General features: G+C 48.0%; 1 protein-coding gene and 1 long non-coding RNA gene across 2 annotated transcripts; both read right to left on the bottom strand.

Annotated features, from left to right (window-relative positions):
* Positions 1-386: 386 nt before the first annotated feature.
* Positions 387-1,516, bottom strand: LOC127909086 (tenascin-like). Its single transcript, XM_052468993.1, has 2 exons — positions 1,413-1,516; positions 387-1,362 (listed from the first exon to the last, which is right to left on the bottom strand). The coding sequence occupies exons 1-2, from the start codon at positions 1,439-1,441 to the stop codon at positions 387-389; spliced, it is 1,005 nt and encodes a 334-aa protein (XP_052324953.1). The 5' UTR covers positions 1,442-1,516.
* A 5,322-nt stretch (positions 1,517-6,838) lies between these two features.
* On the bottom strand, positions 6,839-8,367 carry LOC127909603 (uncharacterized). The gene is made up of 3 exons (XR_008072194.1): positions 8,216-8,367; positions 7,927-8,025; positions 6,839-7,192 (listed from the first exon to the last, which is right to left on the bottom strand). It is a non-coding gene; the product is annotated as an uncharacterized LOC127909603 (long non-coding RNA).
* Positions 8,368-8,852: the final 485 nt, after the last annotated feature.

Here is an 8,852-nt window from a genome sequence, read left to right as displayed (position 1 = left end):
GGACAGTATTCATCTATTCTGTCCACATGATCACATCTGGCAGGACAGTATTCATCTATTCTGTCCACATGATCACAGCTGGCAGGACAGTATTCATCTATTCTGCCCACATGATCACATCTGGCAGGACAGTATTCATCAATTCTGTCCACATGGTCACATCTGGCAGGACAGTATTCATCAATTCTGTCCACATGACCACAGCTGTCAGGACAGTATTCATCAATTCTGCCCACATGACCACATCTGGCAGGACAGTATTCATCTATTCTGCCCACATGATCACATCTGGCAGGACAGTATTCATCTATTCTGTCCACATGATCACATCTGGCAGGACAGTATTCATCTATTCTGTCCACATGGTCACATCTGGCAGGACAGTATTAATCTATTCTGCCCACATGGTCACATCTGGCAGGACAGTATTCATCAATTCTGTCCACATGACCACAGCTGGCAGGACAGTATTCATCAATTCTGCCCACATGGTCACATCTGGCAGGACAGTATTCATCAATTCTGTCCACATGGTCACATCTGGCAGGACAGTATTCATCAATTCTGCCCACATGGTCACATCTGGCAGGACAGTATTCATCAATTCTGTCCACATGGTCACATCTGGCAGGACAGTATTCATCAATTCTGCCCACATGGTCACATCTGGCAGGACAGTATTCATCAATTCTGCCCACATGGTCACATCTGGCAGGACAGTATTCATCAATTCTGCCCACATGGTCACATCTGGCAGGACAGTATTCATCAATTCTGCCCACATGATCACAGCTGGCAGGACAGTATTCATCTATTCTGTCCACATGATCACATCTGGCAGGACAGTATTCATCTATTCTGTCCACATGATCACATCTGGCAGGACAGTATTCATCTATTCTGTCCACATGATCACAGCTGGCAGGACAGTATTCATCTATTCTGTCCACATGATCACAGCTGGCAGGACAGTATTCATCTATTCTGTCCACATGATCACAGCTGGCAGGACAGTATTCATCTATTCTGCCCACATGACCACAGCTGGCAGGACAGTATTCATCTATTCTGTCCACATGACCACATCTGGCAGGACAGTATTCATCTATTCTGTCCACATGGTCACATCTGGCAGGACAGTATTCATCAATTCTGCCCACATGACCACAGCTGGCAAGACAGTATTCATCAATTCTGCCCACATGACCACAGCTGGCAGGACAGTATTCATCAATTCTGCCCACATGACCACATCTGGCAGGACAGTATTCATCAATTCTGCCCACATGACCACAGCTGGCAGGACAGTATTCATCAATTCTGCCCACATGACCACAGCTGGCAGGACAATATTCATCAATTCTGCCCACATGATCACAGCTGGCAGGACAGTATTCATCAATTCTGCCCACATGACCACAGCTGGCAGGACAATATTCATCAATTCTGCCCACAGCTGGCAGGACAGTATTCATCAATTCTGCCCACATGACCACAGCTGGCAGGACAGTATTCATCAATTCTGCCCACATGACCACAGCTGGCAGGACAGTATTCATCAATTCTGCCCACATGACCACAGCTGGCAGGACAATATTCATCAATTATGACCACAGCTGGCAGGACAATATTCATCAATTATGACCACAGCTGGCAGGACAATATTAATCAATTCTGCCCACATGACCACAGCTGGCAGGACAGTATTCATCAATTCTGCCCACATGACCACAGCTGGCAGGACAGTATTCATCAATTCTGCCCACATGACAATATTCATCAATTCTGCCCACATGACCACAGCTGGCAGGACAGTATTCATCAATTCTGCCCACATGGTCACAGCTGGCAGGACAGTATTCATCAATTCTGCCCACATGACCACAGCTGGCAGGACAGTATTCATCAATTCTGTCCACATGACCACAGCTGGCAGGACAGTATTCATCAATTCTGCCCACATGACCACAGCTGGCAGGACAGTATTCATCAATTCTGCCCACATGGTCACAGCTGGCAGGACAGTATTCATCAATTCTGCCCACATGGTCACAGCTGGCAGGACAGTATTCATCAATTCTGCCCACATGACCACAGCTGGCAGGACAGTATTCATCAATTCTGCCCACATGACCACAGCTGGCAGGACAGTATTCATCAATTCTGCCCACATGACCACAGCTGGCAGGACAGTATTCATCAATTCTGTCCACATGACCACAGCTGGCAGGACAGTATTCATCAATTCTGCCCACATGGTCACAGCTGGCAGGACAGTATTCATCAATTCTGCCCACATGGTCACAGCTGGCAGGACAGTATTCATCAATTCTGCCCACATGACCACAGCTGGCAGGACAGTATTCATCAATTCTGCCCACATGACCACAGCTGGCAGGACAGTATTCATCAATTCTGTCCACATGGTCACATCTGGCAGGACAGTATTCATCTATTCTGCCCACATGGTCACAGCTGGCAGGACAGTATTCATCTATTCTGTCCACATGGTCACATCTGGCAGGACAGTATTCATCAATTCTGCCCACATGACCACAGCTGGCAGGACAGTATTCATCAATTCTGCCCACATGACCACAGCTGGCAGGACAGTATTCATCTATTCAGAGTGCAGCTGCATATGACCTGATAATTTACTACAGGCTTTACTTTGGATATCCCTATGGCGTGATTTAGGGACCATCTGTAAATTACACAATGTATATGGGACAATATGTTAAAAACCCAATAGCTCCAAATTACAATGACTTAAAAACCCCAAACCAACCAAAATGAATATACAGATATCGAAAGCATTAGAACTAAAAGGTGAGCAACATGAAAATATTGTCACATTTACATTGTGTAATTTATTGACAGTCCCTAACTAGCCCCTGAGCTAGGGTTCAAAGTCAGGTCACAAACCAGCCTGGCTCAAGCTAAATGGAGAAATAAATTTGACCAACTCTTCCCACCTGCAAATACAGGAGACACCAACATCAAACCACACCCGATATCAACTCCTGTTTGAATGTTGTCATGGCTACGAGCATTTCAAAATCAGGAAGTGTAGTTGCCCTTTAAAACTAACTAATGACATATTGCAGCTCTACTTTGCTTCATTTCAGATTAGACAGGAGCCCTATTTCGCACAGGACTAGTTGGTTATGGAATTATTACTCCAGAATGTCTGTTATTCCAGAGGACGATTAGCACAGGATCCGTTAGCTTTTTTGCTCAAACCGTGAGCAACACCTGTCAAACACAGACATTTCTCTCAAAACATAGGGATGTCAATTTGCACAGGTCTAGTATTATCAGAGGACCTTGGAGTTGGCCAAAAAACAGTAGATTATTCTGGTTGGAATTGTGACTCTCCATGTAAAAACTACTGATGTGGCAGATTCAGACAGGACTAAAATTACAGATGTGTTTTGTGCTTGTGCACATAATTCCATTACCTGACCTCCCCCAGTAAAACTAATCCTGTCTGATTACCCGACCTCCCCCAGTAAAACTAATCCTGTCTGATTACCTGACCTCCCCCAGTAAAACTAACCCTGTCTGATTACCTGACCTCCCCAGTAAAACTAATCCTGTCTGATTACCTGACCTCCCCCAGTAAAACTAATCCTGTCTGATTACCTGACCTCCCCCAGTAAAACTAACCCTGTCTGATTACCCGACCTCCCCAGTAAAACTAATCCTGTCTGATTACCTGACCTCCCCCAGTAAAACGAACCCTGTCTGATTACCTGACATCCCCCAGTAAAACTAATCCAGTCTGATTACCTGACCTCCCCAGTAAAACTAATCCAGTCCGATTACCTGACCTCCCCAGTAAAACTAATCCAGTCTGATTACCTGACCTCCCCAGTAAAACTAATCCTGTCTGATTACCTGACCTCCCCAGTAAAACTAATCCTGTCTGATTACCTGACCTCCCCAGTAAAACTAATCCTGTCTGATTACCTGACCTCCCCCAGTAAAACTAATCCTGTCTGATTACCTGACCTCCCCAGTAAAACTAATCCTGTCTGATTACCTGACCTCCCCCAGTAAAACTAATCCTGTCTGATTACCTGACTGAATCATTGAATGACTAGGCATGATACACTATGAAACCACACACTATTGCAGAGACTTTTTAAATGTTATTTAACTAAGCAAGACAGTTAAGAACACATTCTTATTTACAATGACAGCTTACCTATTACCAGCTGCAATTGATATGGTGAAAACAATGTGTGTGGAGGCAGAGGGACAGAGACTCACACCAATACCTTTGTCAGCAAACACAAAGAATGTATGCTATTGCTAACAATCAAGAGAAAACTGACTGAATGACTCAAACTCCCCAGACTATGGTCTCCAAATGGACGTTAGCTGTGAGGGCCCAGATGACCATGCATTGACTTTTGTTGACTAAACACGTCACCGGATGCTATTCATGAGGACATATTGTTCTGTCTCACGATTCGGGAGCATGAAACGGCACAGGGGATGATTAGGCCTCTGTACTAGTTATGAATGTTGTTTCTTTCTGCCATATGGACACATTGGCTGATACACCGAGAACAACTGGCAGCAAAAGAGCTGAGCACAGAACTTAGATATACTGCAGCAGGTAACTTCCACTGTGCCCAAGCATGTTCACTAAACTACACAGCCAAAATAATGTGGACACCTGCACGAACATCTCATTCCAAAATCATGGGCATTAATATGGACTTGGGCACTGATGTTGGGCGATAAGGCCTGGCTCGCAGTCGGCGTTCCAATTTATCCCGAAGGTGTTCAATTCCCCATTGAGGTCAGGGATCTGTGCGGTGAACTTAGGCTCGTGTGCGGCTGCTCAGCCATGGAAATCATGAAGCTCCCGATGAACAGTTCTTGTGCTGACGCTGCTTCCAGAGGCAGTTTGGAACTCTGTAGTGAGTGTTGCAATCGAGGACTGGTGTCTTTACAAGCTTCAGCACTCTGCAGTCCCGTTCTATGAGCTTGTGTGGCCTACCACTTCACGGCTGAGCTGTTGTTCTCCTAGACGTTTCCACTTCACAATAACAGCACTTATAGTTGACCAGAGCAGCTCCAGCAGGGCATACATTTGACCAACTAACTTGTTGGAAAGGTGGCCTCCTATGACGGTGCCACATTGAATGTCACTGAAGGCCATTCTACTGGCATTGTTTGTCTATGGAGATTGCATGGCCGTGTGCTCAACTTTATACACCCGTCAGCAACGGGTGTGGCTGAAATAGCCAAATCCACTCATTTAAAGGGGTCTCCACATTTTTTTTATTACAGTGTAAGTTCCCGTTCTAATGCTCTTATATGTTGTGGGGAACAGATGATCATTGTTCCCTTAATAAAATGCACTATTTACTGGATTTATAAACATGAGGTTAACATGCTATGTATCCCATAGAACGCTCATGTCTGCCTTTGTTAAATTTAGCCGTTCTGTAAAGTTAAGACCAATTTCCACTCATCTCAGGTCATTTGAAAAAACATGGTTTTACCTTGACCACTACTTGGTGCTCCCTACTGTGCTAATTAGGGACTACACATTGGGCCATTCTCAGCTCGCAGGCTTCATGTCTTCCACCAGTTAATGACAACTTCCACCAATATTAGATTTTAAAAAAACATGAGCTGGCGCACACCCGGAATAGTAGTTTAGGTGGAGGTGCTGACTATCGTCCAATAAACTATCAAAATAAAGAAAGTCGCACACTCCATGTGTAATCTCCCAGCATCACGGGGGGTTGCCTTCCTCACAGGGGGTTGCCTTCCTCACAGGGGGGTTGCCTTCCTCACAGGGGGGTGCCTTCCTCACAGGGGGGTTGCCTTCCTCACAGGGGGAAACCTTCCTCACAGGGGGAAACCTTCCTCACAGGGGGAAGCCTTCCTCACAGGGGGAAGCCTTCCTCACAGGGGGTTGCCTTCCTCACAGGGGGTTGCCTTCCTCACAGGGGGTTGCCTTCCTCACAGGGGTTGCCTTCCTCACAGGGGGTTGCCTTCCTCACAGGGGGTTGCCTTCCTCACAGGGGGGTTGCCTTCCTCACAGGGGGTTGCCTTCCTCACAGGGGGTTGCCTTCCTCACAGGGGGTTGCCTTCCTCACAGGGGGGTTGCCTTCCTCACAGGGGGAAACCTTCCTCACAGGGGGTTGCCTTCCTCACAGGGGGTTGCCTTCCTCACAGGGGGTTGCCTTCCTCACAGGGGGTTGCCTTCCTCACAGGGGGTTGCCTTCCTCACAGGGGGTTGCCTTCCTCACAGGGGGAACCTTCTTCACAGGGGGTTGCCTTCCTCACAGGGGGTTGCCTTCCTCACAGGGGGGTTCCTCACAGGGGGTTGCCTTCCTCACAGGGGGGTTGCCTTCCTCACAGGGGGTTGCCTTCCTCACAGGGGGTTGCCTTCCTCACAGGGGGTTGCCTTCCTCACAGGGGGGTTGCCTTCCTCACAGGGGGGTTGCCTTCCTCACAGGGGGTTGCCTTCCTCACAGGGGGGTTGCCTTCCTCACAGGGGGGTTGCCTTCCTCACAGGGGGTTGCCTTCCTCACAGGGGGTTGCCTTCCTCACGGGGGGAAACCTTCCTCACGGGGGGAAACCTTCCTCACGGGGGGAAACCTTCCTCACGGGGGGAAACCTTCCTCACGGGGGAAACCTTCCTCACAGGGGGGTAGCCTTCCTCACAGGGGGTTGCCTTCCTCACAGGGGGGTTGCCTTCCTCACAGGGGGAACGTTGGTTAATACCCATTACATTGCTTGAAGAGTACACACGGAGTGTGCGACTTTATTTAGATCGTTTATAACTTCCACCAATATGACAACATCCAATCGTTTAAGAAGTTTAATTCAAGGAAACAAAGGTACATTTCACAACGCAGCGTTATTCAACATCCTGGCCACGTACACCCCAAACATTGATACATCTAAAAGGAATAAAACACCAGAAGGGAACGCTTTCTGGAAGCCCTCATTCCATCATATGGAATTCTCTTCTAAAACACTTTAAATGTTTATTTTGAAACTTTTTCCAAAGCCAGTGTGCTCTTCTCTTGGCCTGGCTGAAAGAAGACTTGCCTTTTTAGAACAGGTTTTCTTTTTGCATTGTTTTGGTGTCAACTTTTTCCAAAGTTTCATCAGAATTATCAGTTTTTTAAATATGAAGTTCCAAGGTTCCCCATCCCTGTGAAGACAGAAACAGCATTCAGTCATAATCGTAGGTACACAACAAGTATCCGAGCTTCAGATGACCAATGTATAATGCTGAGTGTAATGCTAGACCTGAAACAGGCCTACCTGCCTACCTGGGCTCAGACACTCGGCCTACCTGGGCTCAGACACTCGGCCTACCTGGGCTCAGACACTCGGCCTACCTGGGCTCAGACACTCGGCCTACCTGCCTACCTGGCTCAGACACTCGGCCTACCTGCCTACCTGGGCTCAGACACCCGGCCTACCTGGGCTCAGACACCCGGCCTACCTGGGCTCAGACACCCGGCCTACCTGGGCTCAGACACCCGGCCTACCTGGGCTCAGACACCCGGCCTACCTGGGCTCAGACACCCGGCCTACCTGGGCTCAGACACCCGGCCTACCTGGGCTCAGACACCCGGCCTACCTGGGCTCAGACACCCGGCCTACCTGGGCTCAGACACCCGGCCTACCTGGGCTCAGACACCCGGCCTACCTGGGCTCAGACACTCGGCCTACCTGGGCTCAGACACTCGGCCTACCTGGGCTCAGACACTCGGCCTACCTGGGCTCAGACACTCGGCCTACCTGGGCTCAGACACTCGGCCTACCTGGGCTCAGACACTCGGCCTACCTGGGCTCAGACACTCGGCCTACCTGGGCTCAGACACTCGGCCTACCTGGGCTCAGACACTCGGCCTACCTGGGCTCAGACACTCGGCCTACCTGGGCTCAGACACTCGGACCACCAGCAGAGTTGGGGACAGTCTTCTGGACTAATTCCTTGGCCTGGTGGGCCTGCAGCACAGCCACAGCCTCATCCACCTACCAGCAAAATCAACCAGGTTAATAACAGCATCACCTATTACCACAGCTACAAACTCATCTGTACACTACAACATTTCAAATCTGTCAGAGGGTTACACAGTTTCATCAAATGCTCTGACTACTTGGGCTCGCCTGGCTTCAAGGAATTTCTCCTGATGACACATTCTGGTCAGGAAGCAGAACTGACCTTAGAGCGGAGAGACTCGGGAGACTCCAGCATGTGAAGTAGTTCAGAGTTGTCTATCTCCAGCAGCATGCCAGTGATCTTCCCAGCCAGACTGGGGTGCATGTTCTGGATGCACGGGAACAAGCGCTCACCTGGGGACAAACAGGGTTTTAGTGTCCTGGCTCAGAAACAGGAGGGAGATTGACAGTGTGGTGGGTTGAATGGATGTTAAGCCCAATTTTATGCAGTTTTATAACGCAGTTTGCTTGATCTGAACGGCTTTAAAATGTCTGCATGTCAAATCTTAGTGAAAGACTTGCGACGAGACGGATTCCGTTAGCCAATAAGAGAACAATGCGCATTCTGTGTTTGCTGCAGTAATAGCAGGTGTAAAGTTGTGAAGTAAAAATACTTGAAAGAACTGAAGTAGTTTTTGGAGGCATCTGTACTTCACTATTTATATTTTTGACAACTTTTAATTATCTTTATGAATGTAGTAAAGTATGTACTTTTTACTCCATACTTTTCCCATGACACTCAAAAGTACATTTTGAATGCTTAGCAGGACAGGAAAATAGTCTAATTCACACACCAAAGAGAACATCCCTGGTCATCCCTACTGCCTCTGATCTGGAGGACTCAGTAAACAGAGAACATC

Source organism: Oncorhynchus keta, chromosome 19 (assembly GCF_023373465.1).
Source record: "Oncorhynchus keta strain PuntledgeMale-10-30-2019 chromosome 19, Oket_V2, whole genome shotgun sequence".
Taxonomy (NCBI): Eukaryota; Metazoa; Chordata; class Actinopteri; order Salmoniformes; family Salmonidae; genus Oncorhynchus; species Oncorhynchus keta.
Note: the sequence above shows the minus strand (reverse complement) of the source record. Positions and strands in the feature narration are given on the sequence as shown.

What these genes read in the sequence shown, in the direction of transcription:
- LOC127909086 (XM_052468993.1), bottom strand. Translation starts at nt 1,441, where the DNA reads ATGAATATTGTCCTGCCAGCTGTGGTCAT. An exon ending in GTCCTGCCAGCTGTGGTCAT is followed by an intron (nt 1,363 to 1,412) that starts GTGGGCAGAATT and finishes TCATGTGGGCAG; the next exon opens with AATTGATGAATATTGTCCTG.